At 35.2% G+C, this 26534-nt stretch overlaps 2 protein-coding genes across 4 annotated transcripts; both read left to right on the forward strand.

Annotated features, from left to right (window-relative positions):
* The first annotated feature begins 13470 nt into the window (after nt 1-13470).
* Nucleotides 13471-16427, forward strand: LOC120636822. 2 transcript variants are annotated; one of them, XM_039908386.1, is made up of 4 exons: nt 13471-13633; nt 15333-15548; nt 15634-15717; nt 16166-16427. In XM_039908386.1, the coding sequence occupies exons 2-4, from the start codon at nt 15465-15467 to the stop codon at nt 16331-16333; spliced, it is 336 nt and encodes a 111-aa protein (XP_039764320.1). In that variant the 5' UTR covers nt 13471-13633; nt 15333-15464; the 3' UTR covers nt 16334-16427. The 2 variants fall into 2 exon arrangements, with proteins under 2 accessions (XP_039764320.1, XP_039764321.1); XM_039908387.1 differs by lacking the exon at nt 13471-13633 and adding an exon at nt 14927-15198.
* A 5717-nt stretch (nt 16428-22144) lies between these two features.
* Nucleotides 22145-24922, forward strand: LOC120636821 (protein ALP1-like). 2 transcript variants are annotated; one of them, XM_039908385.1, is made up of 3 exons: nt 22145-22591; nt 23930-24144; nt 24409-24922. In XM_039908385.1, the coding sequence occupies exons 1-3, from the start codon at nt 22293-22295 to the stop codon at nt 24816-24818; spliced, it is 924 nt and encodes a 307-aa protein (XP_039764319.1). In that variant the 5' UTR covers nt 22145-22292; the 3' UTR covers nt 24819-24922. The 2 variants fall into 2 exon arrangements, with proteins under 2 accessions (XP_039764319.1, XP_039764318.1); XM_039908384.1 differs by having other exon boundaries at nt 23930-24922.
* Nucleotides 24923-26534: the final 1612 nt, after the last annotated feature.

The following is a 26534-nucleotide window of genomic DNA, read 5'->3' on the forward strand; positions in this document are numbered from 1 at the left end:
ATTTACCTTTTAAAACACGTAAAAATCTCATGTTATCTATTGCAGGGTAAATCAATTATTATGAATCACTCGACATATGACGCCCTCTACTGTTGCATAGAAATATCAAATAAAATAAGCACGCCCAAAGAAAGAATCGTTCTGCTAGATGTGTGCGTGCAAGTTAGTAGTGTGTGTCGTGTAATGTTATAATCGTGCGCTTGTACTTACAAGATTAGCATCGGTCTTGTGTGAACAGTTTCATTCATAAATTCTCTATTCTCTAATTACGTGTTTCATTTTTTCTATGAATAAAATGATTTGCTTGGTTTGTTATTGTTGTTAAAGGTCATTATTCTTTTTTTAGAATTAAAAACATTATTCACAAATGTAAATACCTTTTAGTGTCTTTTAAGAAAATTAAGGATCTAATATTATCGAATTAGTCTTTCGTTTTGAAAATAATCTATGAAACCAAACGCTGTCTCAATTTTGAAAAATGAATAATTTAGGTTTTCCAGGAATCATTGGAGAGTGAGAGAGTTAACAATAAATATGGTTTCTATTTATTGTTTACATATCAAAATAAAATAGCGTTCGTACCCATACTTACAAAAAATTAAAGACATATTTTGACTAATTTCGATTGCAATATTATCATTAGCATATTCGATCGCCATTATTGTTTACCTTCGAACAATGCTGTATGGCGTTGGTGATAAATAAACGGTTCAAGTGCATAAATTCAGTAACATATAAAAGTTTGAGTAGTGATAGTTTAATGTGTTAAGGTTAATTTATAGTTTATTCATTCATTTTATAATGAAAGCATATTCGTGCGGTCTTTGTTTGGGTTCAGTGTGCCTGGAAAAAGTACTTAGAGAAAACTTTAATTTCTATCCCTACTTATATCGTAAAATTAGAAATCATTCGCAAAGGAAGGAGTGTACCAATGTTACAAATATCCCAAAAAAAGGTGATAAAGTAACGCGTATATTTAATAATAAATATTACGAAAACTATTCTTGGCTAAGCGGCTTTGTACACACCAATCGATTAATTTGCTTTCCTTTTGTTTTATTGTCCAATATACGTAAAGTGTGGAATGATAAAGGATATTGTGATCTTAATAATTTTCATAAAAACGCTAAAAACATGATATGTTGGAAAAATATTATCATCATCAGTGTGCTTAGAAAATGCTGCCAGGGTATGTACTTTTATTCAATTAGCAGTAGATAGACGATAGTATTAAATCAATCAAAAATATAACTTTCGTAAAGTAATTTGATTATAAACCGACATACCTATCTAAAATCTAAATTTTAATTTTACTTTATGTTTGTGTTGAACACCTTGTGCATACCCTGGGTCCAAGGGCTATGCACGCCACTGAGTATATACCTTCAAAGAAGATAGCGGGCGTGTAGTTGTCCTGCGTAGTAGTCATACATAGCGCATGCCACGGATCGACCGAACCGTGCACGTACGCGACCCGACCGGCGGGTATGTTTAAACCACCGAACTCTTCATTAGTCCACTCAGCACACGCGTTCACAAACACAGAGTCAAATCTGTAACGAAGAGAAAATAATATTAAAAATTGTTCAATGTACATACTTGTTTCAGTGTTTATTTTATAACTTAAGCTTATTTAAGCGATTATTTATGAACTATTTATGAAATTTATAGCTAATAAATCTAATAGGTTGGGGAAAAAGTCTTTTCGCAGTATAGTAAATCTCTTTGGCTATACTATTTGTATCTGGCTGGTTTTGGTATCAAATTAGGAAAATGTGTGAAGATGAGTGAATCTAATGAAGAAATTCCTCTTTACCTTTTAAAATTTTACTACAAAAAAGGTAAAAATGCAACGCAAGCCGCGAAAAAAATGTGGGTTTAGCGTTTTCAATCCGGAAATTTTGATGTCAAAGATGCACCTCGCTCTGGTTAGGAGGAGCCCTATGACGGATATAATGGATGCCATTTTTGAAAAAGTGGACCAAGATGGGCAAATCAGTAGGTACAATGTAGCTGAAGAACTGGGAATTGACCACAAAACAGTTTAGGCACATTTGAAAAAAACTGGGTACATAAAAAAGTTGGATATTTGGGTACCTCACGAGCTCACTGAAAGAAACCTAATGAACCGTGTACTCATTGATTAAGTGATTCTTTATTACGATGTAATGAAACCGAACCATTTTTGAAGAAGCTGATTAGAAGTGGATCATGTACGACAAGAAAGTGCGAAAAAGGTCACGGTCAAAGGCCGATCAGGCTTCACAGACTGTGGCGAAACCCGGGTTAACTCGCAACAAGGTGACGCTGTGTGTGTAGTAGTAGGATTGGAAGGGCATTATTCATTATAAGCTGTTACCACCAGGCAGGACCATCAATTCTGAATTCTACTGCGAACAACTGATGAGATTAAAGCAAGAAGTTTAGAGAAAGCGGCCGGAATTAATCAACAGAAGAGGTGTGGTTTTTCATCATGATAACGCTAGACCTAACACATCTTTAGCCACTCAGCTAAAATTAAGATAGTTTGGCTGGGAGGTGGTAATGCATCCGCTGTATAGTCCTGACCTTACACCTTCAGATTTCCACCTGTTTCGGTCTCTTCAGAATTCTTTAGGCAGTGTCAGGTTAACATCACGAGAGGACTGCCAAAACTACTTGTGGTTTTTTGATTTCAGAAACCCCAAAATTTCTATAGCAATGGGATTATGTCCCTACCTACCTATACCTAATTTATGCAAAGGAAGAAAATAAATTCCAAAAACTTTTGAATGATGATAGTACTTCTAGAAAAAGAGGTAGTATTTAGATTTTATTACAACGTTCTACATAGATACTAGTTTGCGAAAAGACTATTATTCCCGCAACCCACTTTTCCGCAAATTTCTCCCTATATCACATTTCAATTTGTATGTCCACTTAAACTAACTTTATAACATTACTATCAGCAGGTGGATCAACTGAATTCCAAACTTTTTTCTCCAAAAGTGACAGATACTCTACATTCATAGCTTTTTGCCACCAGAGGAGTTTGATAACTTTATTTCCTACACATATGTTTGTGGCTTCTCAAAAATTCTGGTCTACATACCTATTTTATAATCGCCATATTTCGTCGGCGGTGTACCACGTGTACTGCGCATGGATCGGCAGCTGACAGACTCCTCTGTACTAGTCGCCACTTCCCCTCCAACTATAGCGCCGCCGACGTCTCGCGTCGTTTTTTCTCTCTTCCGCCTTTCCTCAGCAGAAGACTCGGCATCAGTAGAGGCCTGCTCTACCTCACTGTTGTTGCAGCAGTCATCGCCAGACTCACCATCTGTTAATTCATATAAAAATCATGTGATTTATTTATATTATATAAGACGAGAATTACGATATTCATCAATGTCAGCACATTTATTTTCAATAAAAAGTACATTAGGAATGTGCTTTTTACTATACAGAATAACCTTCCTTGGATTTATTTAATGGTTCTATAAATCGGTAACGCTGAATAACCGACAAAAATGCACAACTTTCTCTTAGCGTTCAATTTATTATGTAGACTAGACTGCGGGATTAATGAATAGGCAATGCATCCAAAAACAAAGGTTTCCTTTACAAATAGTGTGTCGGGACCACACTTCCTCAGTGTTGCTTCTGGTATTCAAATACATCTGCTGAGTACAATGCGGTAAGGTAAGCTGGTGAGCTGTTCCCTTCTTCTCTAGGAAACACTTAACACTGCCCCTATGGTAATTCAAAATCAAAACCAATGTTATCAAAACGCAGGCATTTTATATGTTACGCACTTACGTAATAATTATTTGATAAAGCAATCTTACACTTCACACATTTTCTTGAATAAATATCTAAAGTTTTGAAGAGAAAAATTATTAGTAGTAAGGGCGAGTAAGTACCTTGCATTTCCACAGCTGGAGTCTCTCATAGGGCTCCACACGTCACTATGGATGAGTTCCAAGGGTCGGCCAACACGTTTCGTAGATCTTTTCGGAGCCCGGGCCACAGGCTTTCCTTCCAGGCAGGCGCAAACTTGTTGAAATCTTCTTTGTCATCCTGAAATGAACATACCTTTAAGACAATGATACCCTAACCGTCTATGCCATAAATCAGTATTCATGTTAAGTATTATTAGACTTAACTAACTTTGCAATATTGACTTCCTGCGCTTGATGTAGGACAGTCATCGATTGCTCTTTTGCAAAACAAAACATTCATTCTATCAGTGACGTGCATATGTAAAGTATATGCAAATGTTTATTTAATTTTCATTTTCATTAATTCTTCATTTTATATCATCTGCATACCCTGTACATAGCCTCAATGCACGCTACTGCATTCTATATACACCCACATAGATTAGCAGATATAACAGGCTGGTGTTGTATACTACAACTGTCATGGACAAAACACCCATCTACATTCATGATCACAACCATGCCTCTTTCACATAATTTAATAACAGAAAACAAATTTTGCAGACAACTACGGAACGTATTAAACATTGTTTAAGGTTTTATCAAAGTTATTTATGCTGTTTACATGAATATCTGTGCTCTGTCTCTGGCTATTCTGCGCCATCCTTTTGGCAGGTCATCTTCCCACCTTTTTTGTGGCCGTCCTTTTTTCCTCTTGCCAACTCTAGGGTACCAAGATATAATTTCTTTAGTCCATATTTCTTTCGAGGATCTAACCACATGGCCAGTCCAGCGCCATTTTAGCCTCTTAATCTTTCTGGGGACATCCATTACTCCTGTGGCCTTCCTAATTTTCCTTATGCTCCACTTGTCTTTCAGCTTAATATTCAACATGCTCCTTTCCATTCTATGTTGGCATACTTTGAGCTTCTGTTGGTGAGCTTTTGTCAATCCCCAGGTTTGACATCCATAAGTGAGGATTGGGAGAATACACATGTTATATACCTTGGATTTGGTTGGCATTAGAATATCTTTGCTTTTTAGTACTTCTTTGAGTGACCAGTATCGAGCCCAGCTGTTGTTCACTCGCCTTTGCAATTCCTTGTCCATCTGCATGTTTGGTGAGATTATTTGTCCTAAATAGACATATTCGTCCACATATTCTATCTCTTGGTTGTTTACTTTTATAGTTTGTTTATGCCTATTTGTCATAACCTTCGTTTTGGAAGTGTTGATGGTGAGACCTGCTTTCCGGCTTACTGATGCTAGTTGGTTTAGCATTTCTTGTAGAGTGTCTGGGTCATCGGTAAATAGCACTAAGTCGTCTGCGAATCTCAGTTTGCATCCATTTATATTAATTCCCAACTCTTCCCACTGTAGATTTCTAAAAATTTCTTCTAGCACAGCTAAGAAGAGTTTAGGAGACAAAGGATCTCCTTGCCTTACTCCTTTCTTTATTTTGAACTCCTCTCCAATTCTTTCCAACTTCACTTTTGCTGTGCTGTTGCTGTATATATTTCTAATGAGTCTGATATATTTATTTTCTATTCCTTGACTGGCAAGGGCTTTATATATGTAGTTGTGAGAAAGGGAATCGAATGCCTTATTGTAGTCTATAAATGATATATAGTATGATTTACCATACTCATTATATTTTTCAACAACTTGTTTCACTACATGTATGTGGTCTACTGTTGAAAAATCAGCTCTAAAACCCGCCTGTTCTCTAGGCCGTTCTTCGTCTAACCTTTTAGTGAGCCGGTCTAAGATGATTTTAGAAAATATTTTATAAATTGTTGTCATTAGGCTTATTGGTCTATAGTTGTCCATATTGTCTCTGTCCCCTTTTTTGTGAACTAGCACTATAGTTGACCTGGTCCATTGTTCTGGAACAACTTCCTTGTCCAAGATGTTATTGAATAGGTTAGTCAGTGGGCCAAGCAAAATGTCTAATATCCCCTTTAGCAACTCGCCGGTCATTCCGTCCTCACCAGGGGCTTTATAGTTTTTTTGAGATAGAATGGCTTTCATGGTTTCGCCTTCTATGTGGGACATCCTCCACGTTTGGGCCCTGGGCCGATATTGATAACTTGTTGAGCTATAAAGATCCCTGAAGAAGTCGGTGGCGATTTTGCAGATCAATGCTCTTTTTGACGTTTCCATTTCCTTGTTTCCTTTGTTTTTACCCTTCATTTTTGGTATCCAAGAAGAATGATTTTTAAGTTTATTCATTGCTCTCTTGATTCCTTGATTGTTTTTTCGATTTCAAAATGAATTCTGTTGAGACGTGTCTTCTTCTTATGGTGTCTTATACTTGATGTGATCTTTTTACTAATTTTTTATATCTTTTTGATGTTCTTTTTTCTATCTGTTAACAATTTTGTTCTTTCGTTTATTAATATCCTTGCGTTATGTCCTATTCTGTCCTTATTTGTCCGTTTCATGTTATGTGTTAATTCAGTTCTTAGTTTGGTTAGTATTTTTTCAAGTTCATTGTATTTTTCTTGGATGGAATAGTTCGATTTAAGGTTGTCTAGTTGTTCTTTAGCTTTATTTCGTATATTTTCTGGGATTGGAATAGGTATTTGATCCGATATGTTTTTTATGCGTTTTCTTGTTTTCCGCTTGTTAGTTATTTTTAAGGTGGCTCTAACCATCCTATGATTTGTACTAAAATTGAGTTGATTTATAATGCTAACATCATTAAATAAATGGCTTGTTAGTTAATATAAAATCTATTTCATTTTTATGTTTCCCATCCGGTGAGATCCATGTCCATTTCCTGTTTATTTTTTTCTTGTAGTAGGTGTTCATTATTCTTAAATTTGATTCAAGAGCAAGATCGATTAATTTTTGTCCGTTTTTATTAAGCTTGCCTTGGCTATAGAGACCAATGACATTGTTTTCTCCTTCTTGCTGGCAACCTATTTGGCTGTTGAAATCTCCCATTACAATTTTGTTTTTGTTGCTTTCTTCAATGGTGTCCAGTAGCGATGCATAAAATAAATCTTTATCTTCTTCCTTGGCTTGTTCTGTGGGTGCATACACTTGTATAATAGACCATGGATCTTTTCCTTCTTGTAAAGCCAAATCTAAAACGGCAATTCTTTCTGATTTACTTCTAAATTGTATAATTGATTCTTTTAGTTCCTTTTTGACCATAAAACCTACTCCATGTAGTCCTTTAGTTTCCCCTTTATAGTAAAATATATAATCCTTATACTCTCGCACTTCTTCACCTAACCGTCGAATTTCGCTCAATCCTAATATATCCCAGTTTATTTTTTCTAGTGCATTCTCTTTTCCTTTTATGGCGTTCAATATACATTTGGGTAAAGGTTTAGGTTTAAATGAATTTTCAAATTTTTCTAATTTTCCTAATTTTTGTAAGCATTCCAGAGGGTGTTGGTCGGACATCCCAAGGTGACCAGCCTGATTGGGATCATTTATTGTTGTTTTGTTTTTTCTTCTGTTTCTGACTTTTTAGTTTTCCGTTTGCGGTTGGTGTTACTTAGTTGCTAATTCTTGCTGCTGGTTCCACTAAATGAGAGCGATCTCGCTTTGTCAAAATAGTGAACTCTGCCCATTTTAGTCTTGTTGATGTTCAGTTTCTCGTCATTAGGTAAGTTTGGCGATGTTGTAGGTGACCTTTTCCGTTTTTCTTTGTTTTCTTTTATTATTAGTCGATCGTAGGAGATAAACCCTTCTTTGCCTTTTTCTAGTTCTTCTTTTAGTTTATTCTTTAATTCTTTCCTTTTCAATAGTACTTCTTTGGGATAATCTTCTGTTACATATAATTTTCTGGAAGATGCTTTTTATTCCTTAGAAGTTCCATTTTCCGCCAGTACAATGTGAGTGACATGCATATAGGACGTGTTTTACCATCATTCTTTTTCCCTATTCTTTGAACGTTACTTATCTCCCACTTATCCCAAGCTTCTATCCCTGTCTTCTCACTAACAACGTTCAGGGTTGTAATGACACAATTTAGTAGGTCAGTTAAAGTAGTTTCGGTTTCTTTAACACTGGGATAATTACATTATTTTTCCTTGATTGTCTTTCCAAGTGCTGTGTTTTGGCTTTCAGTGTTTCTACCTCCAGTTTCAACCCAACTATGTCTTTCACAAGAGGTTTTAGTTTTTCATCCATGGTTACATTCATACATTGATTTATATTAGCCGTTTGTTGACTCATCTCCTCCTTCATTTTATTCCATAACAGTTGAAATTGGGGGTCCATTGCTAATTAAAAACTACCAAATTAGTAGTAGTTTATTTATATCCGAGCAATGGCAACACTACCTCTGGATGTCAAGTGTCATGTTATGTCTAATAAAAGTCGTTGGTTGTTGGTTTCCTATAGACTGATGCAAGTCATTCATACATAGACAAACTTTCACCTCGATGTCCATAGATGGCGCTACTTGTATTAATTAACATTATATTTGATAATATTCTAACACCCCCACTTTATCAAAATAACAACACTTTCAAAGTATTACATACAGTGGAGAGGTAAAGCTACACAAAAAAAACTTTTAAACTCAATATACAATAACAAATACAGTATACAGTCCTGCCTTGGCTATTCTAAATTAACAATTCCAAAATCTTTCATGAACTTATAATGTTTAACAGCTGGCAGACCTTTGGTTAGCAAGTCAGCAGGCATGTCAGCTGTCGACAAATATCTAGCTTCAATTATATCATTTCTTAAAACTTCTCTGATGAAATGATACCTGACATCAATATGTTTGGACCGTTTATGTGACTGATCATTATTTGCTAACTTTAATGCACTCTGACTGTCATTGTACATAATAATTTTTACACAAATGTACAGGAACCAATTATTTCAAACTCTAACTTCTGTAAATATATTGCTTCTCGACATGCTTCCGACAAAGACATATATTCTGCTTCACAACTACTAAGAGCAACAGTTCTTTGTTTCTTGCTCTCCCAAGAAATTACAGCGCCTGATTTAGTGAAACAGAAACCAGTATATGAGCGTCTGCCAGTATTGGGCAAGTGATGCACTTGCCCAATCAGCATCCACAAAACCTACAAGCTCTGCACTTTCTTTAGAATATTTTAAACAATAGGTTTTAGTCTGTGATAAATATTTCAGAATTCTTTTTGCACAATTCCAGTGTACATAAGAATAACAGTTGTTAAACTGGCTTAAATAACTGACTGAAAATGAAATATCAGGACGAGTTAGGACAGCTAAGTACATTAAACTTCCTATTAATTTTTGATAAGGTAGCTTTTGTTCACATACATTAGACTTATCAACATTCAATTTACATTCTATAGGAGTTTCTACTGACATTCAGACATATAAAATTTTTCAAGTAACTGATTAATATACTGTTCTTGATCTAAAGTAATTACATTGGTGCTTTTGTTAATGTTAACTCTCATGCCCAAATAATTTCTTACTTGACCTAAATTCTTTATTTTAAATTCTCTATTAAATTATCAAATTCAGACTTACAATTTGAATATACTAGAAAATCATCGACATACAGTCCAACTATAGTTTTCTTATTATCACTATGATTTTTAACAAATACACAGGGTTCTAATTTACATTTTCTAAATCCTGATTTACATAGTATCTCCTCAACCCTTTTATACCATGCTAGAGGTGATTGTTTTAATCCATAAACAGCTTTTCTCAACTTTAAAACTTTATTTGAAATATTTATGGGAAAACCTTCAGGTAAATGCATAAATATGCTTTCTTTTAGATGACCATTAAGGAAAACTGTTTTCACATCTAGATGAGTGATATCCATGCCTAACTGGACATTTATGGCAAACAACAAACGCAGGGTTGAATCACTGGACTGAAGGTTTCTTGGTAATCAATACCAGCCTTCTGGGTTAAACCCTTGGCTACAAGCAGCGCACGATATGACACTTTATTGTCTGAGTCAAACTTTTTTTTAAACACCCACTTACATTGCACTACACTCGCGTTGCTGGGAGTATCGACGACTTCCCATGCTTGATTGTCTTGGAATGACTGCAGCTCCTCTGCCATGGCCTGCAACCACATCAGTCGCTCTGGCCCACTGATGGCCTCTGCATATGCCAGTTCATCTTCTCCTGTAGCTGTAGCACACATGTTGACAATACCGTATCTATCTGGCTTTCTCCTCTGACGCTTCTCTGTTACTTCTGAAACTGGTGTAGTAGAGTATGCGTGTGGTATATCTGAAGCTTCTTCTGTACTCTGTGGAGCTGAACTAGTCTGTTCAGAGTTCAGGTTTTCTCCACAAGCTTCTGACTCTAAACTTTCTTCTTCTTCAACATCCAAATAATCAGATTCTGAAGAACTTGATTTGTTTAGGGGTTCAAGTTTCACCACAGATTCCTCTACCAACTCCCCCACTGAATCTGTGCTTTCTAGAGAAACAGTTACTGTCTCTTGACGCTTGGGTTTTTCTTGTATTATAACATCCCTACTTGTGGTGACTTTGTTCTTTACTGGGTCATATATTCGGCAACTTTTGACATTATCACTATAACCAACAAGTATATGTTTTCTTGATTTTCTGTCCCACTTGGCTCTTTTTTCTTTTGGTGTGTGCACCATCACTGGACTCCCATATACACGTAAATGTTGTAAATCTGGTTTCCTAGCAAACCACATCTCATATGGAGTCTTTTCAATACCTGAAGCTGTAGACCTGTTTTTGAGATATACTGCAGTATTTGCAGCTTCTGCCCAAAATTTTTTATCTAATTCTGCTTCAAAAAGTAGGCATCTAGCTCTCTCCACAATGGTGTGATTGCTTCTTTTACTGAGTCCATTCTGCTCTGGTGTGTAAGCATTTGATTTTTGATGAATTACCCCTTCATGTTTCAAAAAATCTCTAAAATCATTGAAGTATATGAAGGTCATTCTGGTGAAGTCATCAATAAATAGCAAAAAATATCTTGCACCACCAATGGATTTGCACTCCATCGGTCCACAGATGTCTGAGTGCACAATCTGCAAGATTTCTGTAGCTTGTTACCTTTCGTAAATGGTAATCTTGATTGTTTGCCTTCACAGCAAATTTGACAGCTAGACTTACTTGTCACAAATTTGTCTGAGTAATCCATTCCATTGACTAAACCTTGCTTCATCTTGTTCATAGCTGTACTGTTTAAGTGTCCAAGCCTTCTATGCCATGTTTGTCCATCTACTGTTGATGATGATAACAAACAAGTCTCATTTTGCAAGATTAACTTGTATACATTATTTACAAGTTCAGCTTCCGCAACTAGATTGCCTAATCTGTTTTGTATGAGGCATCGGTTGGGTTCAAACACAACACTATTTCCATTTCTTATCAATTCACTGACTGATAGCAGGTTAGTCGCAAGAGTCGGTACGCACAACACGTTCTTCACTGTAACCTTGTAACCGAAACTCGTCGTGACATCTACGTCGCCGGCACATGAAATAAATAAACTTGACGAATTCGTCCTATTTGTCAACCAACTTTCGTTTGTAGTTATATGTGTACTGGCTCCCGAGTCAACATACCAGTCACATTTAATCAAGTTACCGCTCAGAAAAACAACACTAAATGCATTTGTTTGCTTTTTCTTCTCTTTTTTTTCGTTTCTAAATGGACATTGATACATGAAATGTCCTGATTGTTTGCATTTGTAGCATGTTATTGTTTTATTATTTCTGTCATTTGAGTTTGACATTGACGTACTCGGTGCATAGATATTCGGAGTGAGTCCGCCATTTTTGCTATTGCTGCCAACTTTACCAAGTTTCTTTTTCTGCCAACTTCGAGCAATAAATGCTGAGTTGTCATTTCCATTCACTTCAACAGAGCCGCCATTTTCCATACCTAACAATTTTGTTTTTATGGAATCTGCCGTGATCTGGAACCCGGAATGCTCTATTGCCATGATCATTGGCATAAACTTATCTGGTAAACCAGCTAGTAATAATGACCCAACCCAATCATCGTTTATAATAAATCCAGTACCGCTTAATCGTTGCGAAGTTTCCACAATCTGCGTAACGTAACTATATTATTATAATATTTGCACATGTTTCTAGTCTGATGGAGATTAAATGACGTAACAAAGTTATTCTTCTTGAAAATCCGCGTCATCAAATAGAGCTTTGAGTTTTGACCATAACTCCTTTGTTGTCTTCGTCTCCTTTATGCGCACAAACAATGATGTGTCAATAGTCAGGATCAATTTTGCGCGTGTTCTGGCATCTGCTACTGCCTGTGCTGCATCTGTCGCCGCTGCTTCTTGCTTGAGGTATTTGTCAGTGTCCTCAAGAACTAGCAAGTTTTGTACGGCGAACGCCCAGTCATCATAATTTTCACGACCCTTGAGCTTTGGCACACTCGCAATAAGACTTGTACGCGTAAAATAAACTAACAAACTAACAATAACTCTTCTAAAAACGCAATAACTTTAATTTACTTTACAAAATCTGAGTAGCCCATAACCTAATAAAAGTCGTTGGTTGTTGGTTTCCTATAGACTGATTTAATGCAAGTCATTCATACATAGACAATAGACAAACTTTCACCTCGATGTCCATAGATGGCGCTACTTGTATTAATTAACATTATATATGGAGGGTAGAGGTAAGGAGGATCATCTGTGTATATGAAAGTGTCGTCAAAATGTATTAAATTAGGATGGCGCCACATTTGCATCAAGGTAACTCTTAAAAGAAGCGCCAAACCAAATATTGTTAGAGTAGGCTTGAAAAATAAACAAGGAAGTAAGGTTATATTTACCACAATATTTTGTACAACGTAAGTTGTTGAAATTCTCAATAATTAACTACTTTAGTCGATAATGACATTAAATTTTTTAACTCGGCATACTTCAATTCATCTACGATTGCTACATTCATACCATACCCTGTGCATCCACCAGCGCCATTGTGGAGGATTTTTGAACTGTTATTTAGCGCATACACTGGACACTTTCAACTTTTCTCCCATATAAGATGACTCTCCTTACCTTTACCCTCCATCATGGAGTACCTCTATACTCCATGCCCTCCATACAACAAATGAATAATGCAATAGCAATCGTCACAGATTATAGATACATAAAGTCAAAGACTACAAACGTAACTTTTTTATTAAAGAGAGGCGAGTAAAGGATACTAAACATACAGCCATCTCGCGAGTTTATTAGTAGTTAACTCTTTAACCGGCAGCACTCTTATAATTCAAGCACATTCAACTAAATGCAAATAATTGTATGGTTTATACCAAAACAGAAAAAATCGAATGTCGATTTACAAGGGTGATATATCGATTCAGTGAATCGACACAGTACTTCATATCGATTTAAAAAAACGATATTTTCTGCATGAAAAATCGATTCTTCGATTAATCGATCTCAGATCGCCATCCCTAGTATAGTGTACAATCTATGGATACTGCAGTGGTAAAAATATGAGTTTCGTAATAAACACGTTAATGTTCTATTTTCTATTTATTCCGTAGTGAATCAAAAGCAGACATTAAAATCGATTAGTGGTATACCTTATTAGTTTGCTTGTGAAATTATATTGTGTTAACAACATGGAGTACCAAGACCAGGCAGATTACAATAATATTATTGATAAATAATAAGCACCTTTGGCGAAGTTTTAAGCAGAGACGTTATGAGAGATGTTATTATACAACATCGTTGAAAACTTTGGGGGAGACCGTAAGTAAAATTTATTTGCCATATTTTAAAAACGTATTGTGATACACACACTCGTGAATTACATCAAACTCATTTGGACGCATCCATCTGTGTGTTTGTAGGTGTGCATGTGTTTGTATACGTATTTGTGTACAGTACTGTATATGATACATATTGCGCGCCTCTTTCTATAAGGCTATCGTTAGGGCGCAAAGCTAAAAATCTGCTTAAAACAAGCCTTATGTGTATGCTTAAAAGGTTCAGTTTAATTTGCAGGTAAATTGTAAGCTCTTACTAATATTTTCCCGGGATGCAAACCCTGCATTGATTTATTTGGCGACTGCGCAGTATTGATTATTGCCGGTCAGACCGAAACACAAACATCCTTTGTTCTGCCCAGGGTATGGAATGGAGGGTAGAGGTAAGGAGAGTCATCTGTGTATATGAAAAAGTGTCGTCAAATGTATTAAATTAGGATGGCGCCACATTTGCATCAGGGTAACTCTTAAAAGAAGCGCCAAATATAAATATTGTTAGAGTAGGCTTGAAAAATAAACAAGGAAGTATGGAGATACAAGGAAGTAAGGTTATATTTACCACAATATTTTGTACAACGTAAGTTGTTGAAATTCTCAATAATTAACTACTTTAGTCGATAATGACATTAAATTTTTTAACTCGGCATACTTCAATTCATCTACGATTGCTACATTCATACCATACCCTGTGCATCCACCAGCGCCATTGTGGAGGATTTTTGAACTGTTATTTAGCGCAACAACTGGACACTTTTTCAACTTTTCTCCCATATAAGATGACTCTCCTTACCTCTACCCTCCATACCCAGGGGGTAACAACTTTGTATGAAGCTATGACAGACTGTATGTGGAAACATTTAGAATGAAATGGTAGATATACAAGAGGAAAAGAGAAAAAAAACAGTGGTGCTACCATTAGAAAAAAAGTCGATGGAAATTTAATAATCGATTTCATTAATCATCATTATCGACTTCAGTGAATATATTTTTGTTAAAAATAATAGTAAAACAATCATATTTCAAAATTTTACTACTCAAAACTATAGTTTGATAAACGTCATGTGTTAATTTGTTTAAAATAGTTAAAAATCTTTTTTACATAATCAATTTCAATCGATGTTTTCTCGTATTGCCAGCAATCGGTACTGGAATTTAGAGTAGTGGCAATAAAACAAGTGAATGTCGGAACCGGATATTATGTTCACAAGTTTACATGAAAATTAGTTTTCGTTTGGAGCGAACGGCAATTTTTCATGTTTTCTTTGTAAAAAGTTTTTCTGTTCCGAAGTGTTTCTACTTTTCTCTCCCTGTTTGCTTGAGGAAACTCGCAGCAGTGCGATTGAGCCTAATAGAACAAGACGACGGACTAATTTTATTGTGAGACAGGACTCTTTTATTATTGTGAGAAAGGACTCTATTCTATTGTTGTTTAACATGGCAGATAAATATAGAAAGTGTGTGAAGTGTGGTGTATCTGCTGCGCAAGACCCTACACTTACTTTTCATTCTTTCCCGAGAGCTGGAAAGGCATCTAATTTAGCAAGATAGGTAATATAGTTTATGTAATTATCACTTCGCCGTTTTATTAAATGACTAAAATATTTCCTAAAAACACCATTAATTTCTTTAACTTCTAAAGTGGTTTTGCTATATTACTTACTAGTGTTGTTATTTTGTTTCAGGGTTCGGCTTTGGGCTGAATATTGTTTTGAAAATATTGCTGAAGTGGAGTTGAAAGACCATAGGTTAATTATAGAGGCCATAAGTTATTGTGTAGTAAGCATTTTGATCGCAGTGCCTTCACAAATGAGACGATGAAAAGGTTAAATCCTAATGCTGTTCCAAATTTGTTGTTCCCACCATTATTAGCTGAATTGTCACAAATGGAAGATTCAACGGTATGATATTTAAAACTTTTTTGTTAATTTTATAAATTTTTTATTTAAAAAAGGGTTGTAATTTTTTCTGCATTTTTTATTTCAGACAACTTCAGTGTCTACTGTGTCTTCATCTTTTATACAATATCTGCCTAACTCGCCTCTAAAAGTTCAAGCACAGCAATTGGACGTAAGTATCATGCATCATCTATAGACTAAAACAGTACACTGCTGGACTAAAGCCCTCAAGAGGGAAGGGTATGTCTATAATCACCATGCTGGGCAGACGGGTTAGTGATTGCATTACTACGAATAGTTTTGCCCGCAGCTTCACTCACATTCAAATAGATAAATGTAAATAAAATTCAGGTTTTTTTTCTACTGGAAGAAATCTTGTTTTCTTCATTTGTGACAATTTGCATTCAAAATTTTCATGATGATCACTTGAACAGTGAGTGTGAAAGTGTAACAATCAATCTGTCATAATCTTCACCAACATCATCATGCATGCAACTTTCAGGCATGTGGGTTCCTTCACAATGTTACTCTTCACCATCAACACAAGTGACATGTAATTGCTAAACAAAGTAAAATATACAAACTGTAATATAAATTAAATGGATATTTCTGTATTCCAGATTACTTTTGTGACTCAACCTGTCAATTTGAAGAACACAAAAATTAACAAACATTTTAAAAGGTGCAAGAAGTATATTAATAAAATATACAGACTGAAGAAGATGTTAAAAAAAGGCAAAAATTCTGCAGCAAGTAGAAAATCACTATTAGACTCTCTCAAAGAGTGAGTACTTAGAAAAATTAAATGAAAATTTAAAACCTGCATTTGGTGTGCTTTTACAAAGCCAAATGGTTAATACACCTAGAAAATTAAATGGTCGTTGCTGGACTTTAAATGAAAAAATCATAGCACTGGCTATGTATAAAAAATCCAGTGCATGCTTTAGATTGCTCAGAAGATTGTTTTGCTTGCCAAACCCTGGTACTTTAAAAAGTCTTTTAAATAAAGTAAATTTACCTTGTGGAATTGACAGTAAAGTTATGGCAAATTTAAAGGAAATTACACTAACACAGTCAAAAACTGATAATTTGTGTACATTAATGTTTGACGAGATGGCAATTCGAAAAAATTTGTTATATAATCCAAGAACAGACAAGATTGAAGGATACCAGGATCATGGTTCCCAAGGTAGAAGCCAACAAATAGCATCACATGCATTGGTTTTTATGTTGGTAGGATTAAGAAAAAGGTGGAAGCAACCAATAGCCCACTATTTCTCAGGAGAATCGGTAACAGCTGATAGACTTCAAGCAATTATTAAAGACTTGCGTAGATAAACACTAATATTTTATAACTACTCCCTTTACTAAACTTTGTAGTTATTCCATATACAGTAGAAGTAGGGGTGAGAAGTATGATCAGCAAAATTTCAATTACCTTCTAAAAGATACCTTGAACAATTACTGTAATATTTTAACATATTAACTTTAAATAATATTAAACCTATACATAATAACCCTACCTATAAGCAGAGGAACAGATGGTGGAAAGTACCTTTGTATTATTCTATGCAGATACCTGTTTTATATTTATTTAATCACATTTTTTTTTATTTTAGGTATTGGCAGAATGTTACTTAGACAATTTAAAAGTTGTAGCAACAGTGTGTGACATGGATGGAGTAAATGTAAGAGCCATAAATTCCCTAGGGTCCACACTAGGGACACCTTATTTTCAACTTCAAGGAAATGAAATTGTGACTATTATGGATCCCCCACATCTCCTCAAGTGTTTTAGGAACAACTTTTTAAAACACAATATTGAATGTCCAGAAAATTTTTCAATACATGGAACAACAGGTACTATCTAAATTTATATATTATGATTAAATTGTATTCTGCAATAGTAAATAAGACAATAAAAAGTAAATTGGTAGGTACTGCAATGTTGTTTTACGATTTCAGGACTGGCAAAATGGAAGCATATCCAAGACTTTTTTAAAGTGGACAATAAAAATCCCAATTTCGTATTCACACCTGCACTCACAGAACAACATATTAATCCAAATGGGAAGCAAAAAATGAAAGTGAAGTTAGCAGCACAAGTTTTAAGTCATTCGGTTGCTGCAGGATTGTTTGCTAAAGTGTCTTCAAGTAAGTTGCTTATATATTAATGTGTATCTTGAGTTGCTACAAATAGGACAAGTCCTACATATCATAACAAAAGACCTTGAATTAAAAAAAACCATAAATGCACACCCTTTAGCATGGTAAAGCAACAGTGAGCAGCAGCAGTGTCTACATTATTATAGATTTTGAACTTATATATTCAGTAGTTACTTTAGTTTATCAGATATTTATAACAACCGAAAATTGTATGACAATTTAGTAAAGGAAATAAGCAGGCATAGAAATTTACTTTTCCTTTGTTCAGATTAATTTATGCTTATTAAAATTAAATTATGGTTAGTTTGATATTTTATTTCATTTTGTATCTTTCAGATCACATTTCCCCTGATGCTGTAGTTACAGCAACACTCATCAGCAAAATAGATTCTATTTTTGATGCATTAAATGCTGAAAGTCCAGATTTAAAAAGAGGGAAGAAATTTTCATCAAATCTCAGTAAATCAAGTGGACATTTAGAGCTATTCTCAGAATTAAAAACATTTTTTAAGAATGTTAAATTTATTGGGGCTTGTGTGTACCCCTCCTTCGGCCAATGGGTGGATACGAACAATTGGGGCTGTAGAAAGGCTTTGGCATAATTTGCAAAAATTAAAAATACTGGCAATTTCTACCCGAAGACTAAACCAAGACCCTTTAGTAAATCTCTTTGGTTGTATACGGGGCCACTGTGGTTCCAATCCTAACCCAAATGTGCAACAATTTATTGCTGGTTTGAAAACCAGCATTGTAAATAGTTTAAAATATAAATGTAATAGTAAAAATTGTGAAGATGATGCTAACACACTATTAACTAATATGACCACATATTTAAAAACTAGAACGCCTGTACCAGTGTCATCACCTAATCAGTTGTATGATATTGATGTTACTGACATTAATGAGGACACAGAGGATAATGCGGAGAACTAGGCATGTGCCTATGTATGTGGATTTGTATTTAAAAAACTTAAAAATAATACATGTATTAGTTGCAAAGAAATTATGCTATCGAATTCTATAGAACCAGTGCACATATTTAATAGTTTTAAGGCATATAATGAAAGAAAGTCTAGCTTGAACTATGTTACTGCTGAGTTCATACAATGCGTTGAGTTATGTGCAACTTACATTAATGAATTTTTGAATATGAATTCACATACGGGAGAGTTAAAAAAAACATTAAATATAAAATTAAAGGACAGAATATCCTTCAGCTGGTTAGATGGATGCATGACTCATAAAGTTGAAAACACTACTCATATTCTTAATAGTGTGTTAGCAATATGCATTAAAAGGTTTTGTATTTTAAAAAACAGAACTTTTGCGGCAGAAGCTAGTAAAAATTCATTACTAAGAAAAATAACTATTTTAAAACATGTATAAAAATAATAAAAGATATAACCAAATCCTATGTTGTTTTTTCTTCACTCTATCTGCATACGAAAAAATAAGTAAAAAGAACTATTTTGCAAACTACGATGGCTGGAATAAAAATATGTAAAACACCGAATTATTATTCTACGGTGTTTTAAATATTTTTATTTCAGCCATCACAGTTCACAAACTTCCAAAATTTCATTCAATAATTTCCCGCCACAATTTTCGTTGTGTGGAACTATTAAATAAATAATAAATAAATAAATATACTACGACAATACACACACCGCCATCCAGTCCCAAAGTAAGCGTAGCTTGTGTTATGGGTACTAAGATAACTGATGAATATTTTTATGAATAATATACATAAATATTTATAATATACATATAAACACCCAGACACTGAAAAGCATTCATGTTCTTCACACAAACATTTACCAGTTGTGGGAATCGAACCCACGGCCTTGGACTCAGAAAGCAGGGTCGCTGCCCACTGCGCCAATCGGCCGTCAAACTATTAATAGATGGCGTGGCGGCGAATAGTCTGCACATTTTTGTATGTAGTTGTACTTCTTCTCCTTGGAGTAATATTGTTCTGTGGTTCTGCCTTAGTTTGAATCTGAAGTTACATTTAGGTATGTGATTTAACCCACATTTAATGTATTTTACAATCTATTATGATCTATTATGTACTGCAGTGTTTTAGAATGTTAGTGTCTTTTATACAATATTGATTGATTTAAAGGTAATGATGTTTGTTGAATATCTGCTATTTTTGTTTTCAATGTAAGGCCTTGCTTTTGATCTGTGTTAGTTTAGTTATACAGTTAAACTTGATTTAGATGGTACCATAATTATTGATATGTCTTAAGTGTAAAGTGATGCTGCTATCCTATTGTAGTATGTTAGGGTATGTTTCTTTCATTATTTCTTCTTCTTTGCCACTGTAATCTGAATATTTTTAAAGTTATAGTTCTTTACACCTAATGCACCAAAAATTATGAAAATCAAAATCTTATTATATGGCTATTTCTTGAGTGTGTGTGTATGTCACTGAACTCCTAGATGGCTGGACCAATTTGAATGAATTTTTTGGTATACTTATGTTTGGGTGGCACCTTGGATGGTTTAGATTCACAAATTAGCCTGACAGATGGCGCTGGGGTCCGCTAGTATATATATATATATATAAATATCTGCAGCTATTTCTTGAGTGTGTGTGTATGTCACTGAACTCCTAGATGGCTGGACCAATTTGAATGAATTTTTTGGTATACCTACGTTTGGGTGGCACCTTGGATGGTTTAGATTCACAAATTAGCCTGACAGATGGCGCTGGGGTCCGCTAGTATATATATATATATATAAATATCTGCACTTATAATAAAACTGTAATGGGTCGAATTCTGTACACTGTACTGCACATTCTGTAATTTTTTTTTGGAGGGTACTCTATAACCTATATTGAACCCTAAACTGTAATATTTTTCTGTATCTGTGCCGCGCATCATGCTGTAACTACTGAATGAATTCAAATGGAACTGCACAATTTGAGTTCATACTACAAAGTAGGACATAGGATACTTTTTTTATCCTAAAACTCAAATCTGAAAGTGAAAGCTTTTTACAATTTTATAACCATAACTCTGTCAAATGTAAATCAATTTAAATAATTGTTTTGTATAGGATAGGTTGACATTCAACTTTGATAGTGAAATTGTTTGACAATTTGTCACCATAACTCTGTAAAATGTAAATCAATTTAAATATTTCTTTTGTATTGGATAGGTTAATCAGTTTAGTTTTGCTCAAATTTTGTGTAGATATGATGAATATGATTAGAGATACAGGACAGATCTCCTCAGCGGGCAGCAGAAAACCCCTCATTTAAGGCATAACAATACTGAATACATGAAGTGTAACCACATTTACGATGACTTCAGCGCTAGGACTAAATAAAAACTGTTAGAAATTTTCATGGTAAACTATTAGCATACAAATCAACTAACAATGCGAGTTTGTTTCTTTTAACGATTACTATTCCTTGTAATTGATAGGAGCTGAGACTAATGGATAACAAATTATCTTTCATACTTCCAAAGACGGGCACCCATCCATTTACTGACTTGGGTCATCATAGCTTACCAACTGCTATCGACTAATATGTAGTGCTGCTTTTATGCCAAACATTATTAATGCAGTCATTTGTTATGGGGAATTCAAAGTATTCAATGTATAATTTAATCATTTTAATAATCCTCAGGCCGGGCATTTGCGATTTAAAATAGTGGGTGCCTACAGCTCCAAGAGCAACTGCGAATTTCTTTAAATATGTTGAAATAGTATCTGTACTTAATATCATAGTTTTGAATATTAGATCCTTCCAGTACAATTGAACAAGAAATTTGTTTGGTATCTGATTTACTGATGTAGGTATAGAGTATATAGCAGTATGCTGCATCTTGTATTTTTCGCGGACGTCAAATCTAGTATAATAAACCGTGGGGTTACGGTAGATCAGAATACATTTGTTGTCCTCTGCCTTCGGATGTTTTACGGGGCGTCCAAGGGAATATAACAGGGATTGACCAGCAGCATTCCCCTCGTACTTCTACCATCTGCTGTCATCATTAACCCCATCTTTATGCATCAGATGACATAAAGCAAGTTGCTTTGGAACTCCCTTCAAAACACCTATTTCAGCAGTGGTATTCAGTGGGCTAAATTGATGATGATGATGATGATGTTACCTATTTTTGTTATAGTTACTGCACCACTCTTAATGATCATATATATATAGCTCGATGGTCAGAGGGCGCCACATAGCAGGATGTGTGCCTACACCTGCCATGCCCTGCATTCACCTGATGGTTTACCGTTTACCATTGGGTGGACCCTCTGCTAGCATTTAATACTTCTTTAATTACAATATAGCTTAGTAACATAACAATTAATAGCATGAATGCATGAATGAAGCTTTATTTCTTAATTTTTGACTGTTGTCCTGTCTTTGTGAGTATCTTTGAAAGAGCTGAAGTTTCTTAAAGGGCCGAAACACATAACGCAAACTGCTTATTTTTGCGGCGCCGCAACGCCAAAATCGGCAGTTGCGTTGCCGCGTTGCGGCGTCGCGAAACAGGGCATTATGGTAGGGTAACCATTTTCTCGTGATTTTTGAGTGTGGATAGACGTCTCTCTGCGATGGATCGTAATAAACTTATTGCTTATTTGTTATTAAGAAGACATTATTCTATCTTAAAAATACGGCAAAGAAGATACTGGATACATCCATTAAGTAAGGGTATGAATCCAAATGGCGAGTTCTTTTCTAAAAAATACGAAGCATTAAAGATAGACGAAAAAAAATTTGTTGCCTACTTTAGAATGAGTATATCATCATTTGAAGAGCTATTAAGCGAGTTATCAAAATATATACAGAAGAAAAAAAATAAAGGAAGGAAACCAGTTACTGCTTTGGAAATGCTGGGCTTAACTTTAAGGTAAAACAAATAGGTTTCTTATTTTTTTTTATTGATGTTTATGGCACTCGGAATCAAATGTTTAGTTTTATTTGTACCCCTGGCTTTATACACCTGTGGTACTAGCGGGGTGTCGATAAAAATTTTGCATCACTAGTGTTCATGGTTTGGGGGTACCTAGTGGTACAAAGCCAGGTTCAAATGAAACAAGACAGAATCAAATTAAGCTTTTTGCATTATACAATTTTCTTACTTTAAGAATACTTTAATAGGCCTTAAAAAATGTAATGATCAATTTAAGAAAAATCAAACTCCTCATCTTGTGAAACATAGGAAGTAGCTGACGTTTCGTCCAGTAAAAATGGTGAATTTATTGGACGTTGTTGGTTTGATGATGAGGTAGTCCTCTGTTCAGTAATCGAACTTCCAGGAGTAGAAGTGTGGTAGCCACTCTGAACCGTATTATCGTATCTCATAGTTGAATATCCTTGATTATAACCCTGATGCTGATATTCTTGATTATAGCCGTGATGTGTATTTTGATGAATTGAAGGTTGAAGAATGTCCGTTAATATTTGAAGCACCCGACTTTGAAATATCAATGTTTGATTCTCATTTAACGATTGTAGAGATGGTAAAATCCCCTTGAAAAAATGCAAATGTCTATTCTCCGGTGTTTTTAATATTGCCAATAAATCTTCTTCAATATCATCCTTATCATCTGCCTTTCGTTTTCGTGGTTGACTTTTATAACGAGGCAATGCCGTTATTTCATTCTCAATATCTCCTTCCGCTACACATAAACTGGAATCAGTTGCATTTTGTGAAACCTTTTTCAAAAACTGTAATTGTTTATTCAAGTGATATTCTTTAATTTTTGCAGCTCCAGCTCCTGATCGATTGGCATCTTTTAGTTTTTTTTGATATTTAGCAAAATTATCTTTTATGGCCTTCCACTTCTTGACTAAATCATTACCTGCAACAAATAACTTCACAAGTGAAAAATAGTAATAAAGACTAAAATTCCCTAGATTCCATTTATACTACATATAAAATTACATATAAAATTTGATATAACTTTCATAAGTACTTTCGGTCCATCCAATTTCATATAAATGGCTGGCCGCCGAAAAAGAACAATTTTCTGCTTTTTCTTGACTTAGGCAAGTTAAAAACTGATTGACTTTGCCTAGAACAACCATAATGTAAAATATTTCTTGAGTACTTCTTTGAAAAACTACCTGTCTATCTTTGAAAATCTATTCCTTTAGCAACACTATTACCTGCGCAGTTTGAGTTTGATTATACCTACATTTGTATTATTTTATTATTTGCCTACTAATTATTATTTCATTTTAGATTTCTAGCAACCGGCAGTGACTTTAAAACCATGCATACGAATTACTTCCGAGGAGCAAGTACAATAGCAAAAATTGTAAGGACAGTTTGTCGCGCCATATGGAAACATCTATCAAGTCAAAATATACCTCCTATAACAAAACAGGTTCTAGAAGATGTCGCTATTGAGTTTGACAAGAAAGCAAATTTTCCTAACTGCATAGGAGCTCTTGATGGTAAACATGTCCGTATTACATGTCCTGCGCACAGTGGATCACTGTTTTACAATTATAAGGGCTATAATTCAATAGTTTTATTAGCTCTTGTAGATTCTAGATATAGATTCATTTTTGTCGATATAGGAGCGTATGGCAAGGAAAGTGACTCCACCGTTTTCCAGAACTCTAAACTTTATGATTTGATTATGACACGCAAATTACCTATTCCTGTACCAAAGCCTTTACCAGGTTCTCAAAATGAAACTCCATTTGTTTTTGTAGGAGATGAAGCATTCTCAATTTCGAATAACGTCATGCGCCCTTACTCAGGGAAACATTTGTCGGTACAACAAAGAGTTTACAATTATCGACTGAGTCGTGCCCGAAGATATGTCGAGTGCGCTTTTGGCATCCTAGCCAATAAATGGCGCATATTTCATCGATCTATGAATGTGCAATACGAATTTGCGACAGACATTATCAAGGCATGTTGTGTAATGCACAACTTTGTTTTGAATCGAGATGGAGTACAAGCGACCGATGACATTATCTTTGATGATTCTGATCTGCAAATGTTGCATTTGCCCACAGCAAATGAAAATAATTTAAGCCCACATCTAATACGGAATGATTTTTGTAATTACTTTTCCAGTGATGTTGGCGCCCTAAGTTGGCAATTAAACAAAATATGAATGTTCGTATACCTACTCAGTTCAAAATACAAATAATACCTTAATACATTTGATTCAAACTATTTAACATGTTGTGAACTGCGAATAAACAATTTAAATGGCAATTTGGTTTTATTTATAGTATTTGTTTACCTTTTTGAATAAGAGCGCGAGAAAAAATATAATTTTAACTTAGAGAAAATCTTTTGCATAGGGCATTAAAATAAATGGTGTATTTCATATGATTAAAAAAAAAAAGATACATGCTACTTACATTAAACTACAATTTTTACAATTTAAACCGCGGATCAGATTTTTACGTTTTTACTACAGTAAAAATTGTAGTTTTATTGTGAATAGTGATCGCGTAAACCTAAGACAATACTATGTTACTACTTACCCAGTTTTGATTTTTCGGTTGAGTTTTTTTTCCTTGTAATCAACATAAACGATCTCACAAATGCTTTTCCATGCTTCTTGTTTTATAAATTTGTCTTTATAGGTTTCGTCACTAGTATCCCACAAACAACGGTGTTCCTGAACCGAAGATATAAACAGATCGACGTCAACGTCAGACATTTTAATTTTAAAACTGCTTCTCGGTTGACACGTGTTGTTTGCAAGAGTGTTAGAAACAAACTGCATCCTTGTCAACAAGTATGACGTCATAACGCTGGAATTCGCGTCGTGCGTTGCGGCGCCGCACCGCTATAGCGCACTGCCGATTTCAGCGGCGCGGCGCCGCAACGCGCTTATGTGTTTCGGCCCAAAAAATTGTTGTTGTTGTTTGTGATTCAAGAAGACGTTTCTTAAAGAACAATGGCGAAATCTTATTTGACTAAAATTTAAGCGCCTAGTGAACACACCTTTATCTATATTTTATCAAGCTATCGCCTAAAACAGTAAAAACCGGGTATTATTCGGCATGTGATGATGCACAGCATCTGTGAGAGTGCGTTCGTACTTCCCTTTTTGCTTTTACACCAATCAGAGCCAACTTTAACGTTTCAACCAATCAGGGCCTTGTTTGTCTTTGTTTATGTCACGTGATCACCGAGATGGTGGCGCTCGGCGCGCTTTCGTCATAGCGTCGTTACTTCTCGTACCATTAACACATTTATTTGAAGAAAAATTTGCAAAAGTGAAATTATTTTTGTGTTTTACCGAAAAATTGTGTTTACACATACATCTAAAGTGAAATATGGGGGATTCCGATGTGAACAACGGGGAATACTCCGATGGCACCGCCGCCGGTGCCGCCGTTGAAGCTGAGACGAACCGCAAGCGGCATCGTCAGGACGAGACGGATGACGAGTCAAACTCTGGATCGGGTGACGATGACAGCTCATCGAAATCAAGCGAGGTAAAAAAGAGGAAGATCGGTGAGTCATCCAAAGATTTGTATATACAGAGTTTAGTTAGTCAAGTCAGCACTTTGACCGACATTTTGAGAAGCAAGGCTTTTTCAGCCCCGCAGTCGTGTAGTGTTGACACGCACAATTTTGAATCGTTCGTTACGACTTTTGCGAGCACACTACCCACACGTTCGTTCGCCGCGGACGTAACCATACCTAACCCTAGTTATGTCGCGCGCCCTGTACCGCGTCATTTACTAGCTCATGGCATGCCCTCAACTCACGCTCTTTCGTCGCCTTCCGCGCCTTCCGCGCCAATAACTTCTGTGTCTGTTCCTATGTCAGCGCAGACGCAACCTACTACGGCTATGAGCCCTAATAA

This window comes from Pararge aegeria (genome assembly GCF_905163445.1).
Source record: "Pararge aegeria chromosome W unlocalized genomic scaffold, ilParAegt1.1 SUPER_W_unloc_3, whole genome shotgun sequence".
Lineage (NCBI taxonomy): Eukaryota > Metazoa > Arthropoda > Insecta > Lepidoptera > Nymphalidae > Pararge > Pararge aegeria.

Bases quoted from the DNA above. Each gene is read 5' to 3' on its own strand.
- LOC120636822 (XM_039908386.1), top strand. From the start codon at position 15,465: ATGAAAAGGTTAAATCCTAATGCTGTTCCAAATTTGTTGTTCCCACCA. The intron at 15,549-15,633 runs GTATGATATTTA...TTTTTATTTCAG, and splicing joins CACAAATGGAAGATTCAACG to ACAACTTCAGTGTCTACTGT. The intron at 15,718-16,165 runs GTAAGTATCATG...TCTGTATTCCAG, and splicing joins TTCAAGCACAGCAATTGGAC to ATTACTTTTGTGACTCAACC.
- LOC120636821 (XM_039908384.1), top strand. From the start codon at position 22,293: ATGGATCGTAATAAACTTATTGCTTATTTGTTATTAAGAAGACATTAT. The intron at 22,592-23,929 runs GTAAAACAAATA...ATTTCATTTTAG, and splicing joins ATGCTGGGCTTAACTTTAAG to ATTTCTAGCAACCGGCAGTG.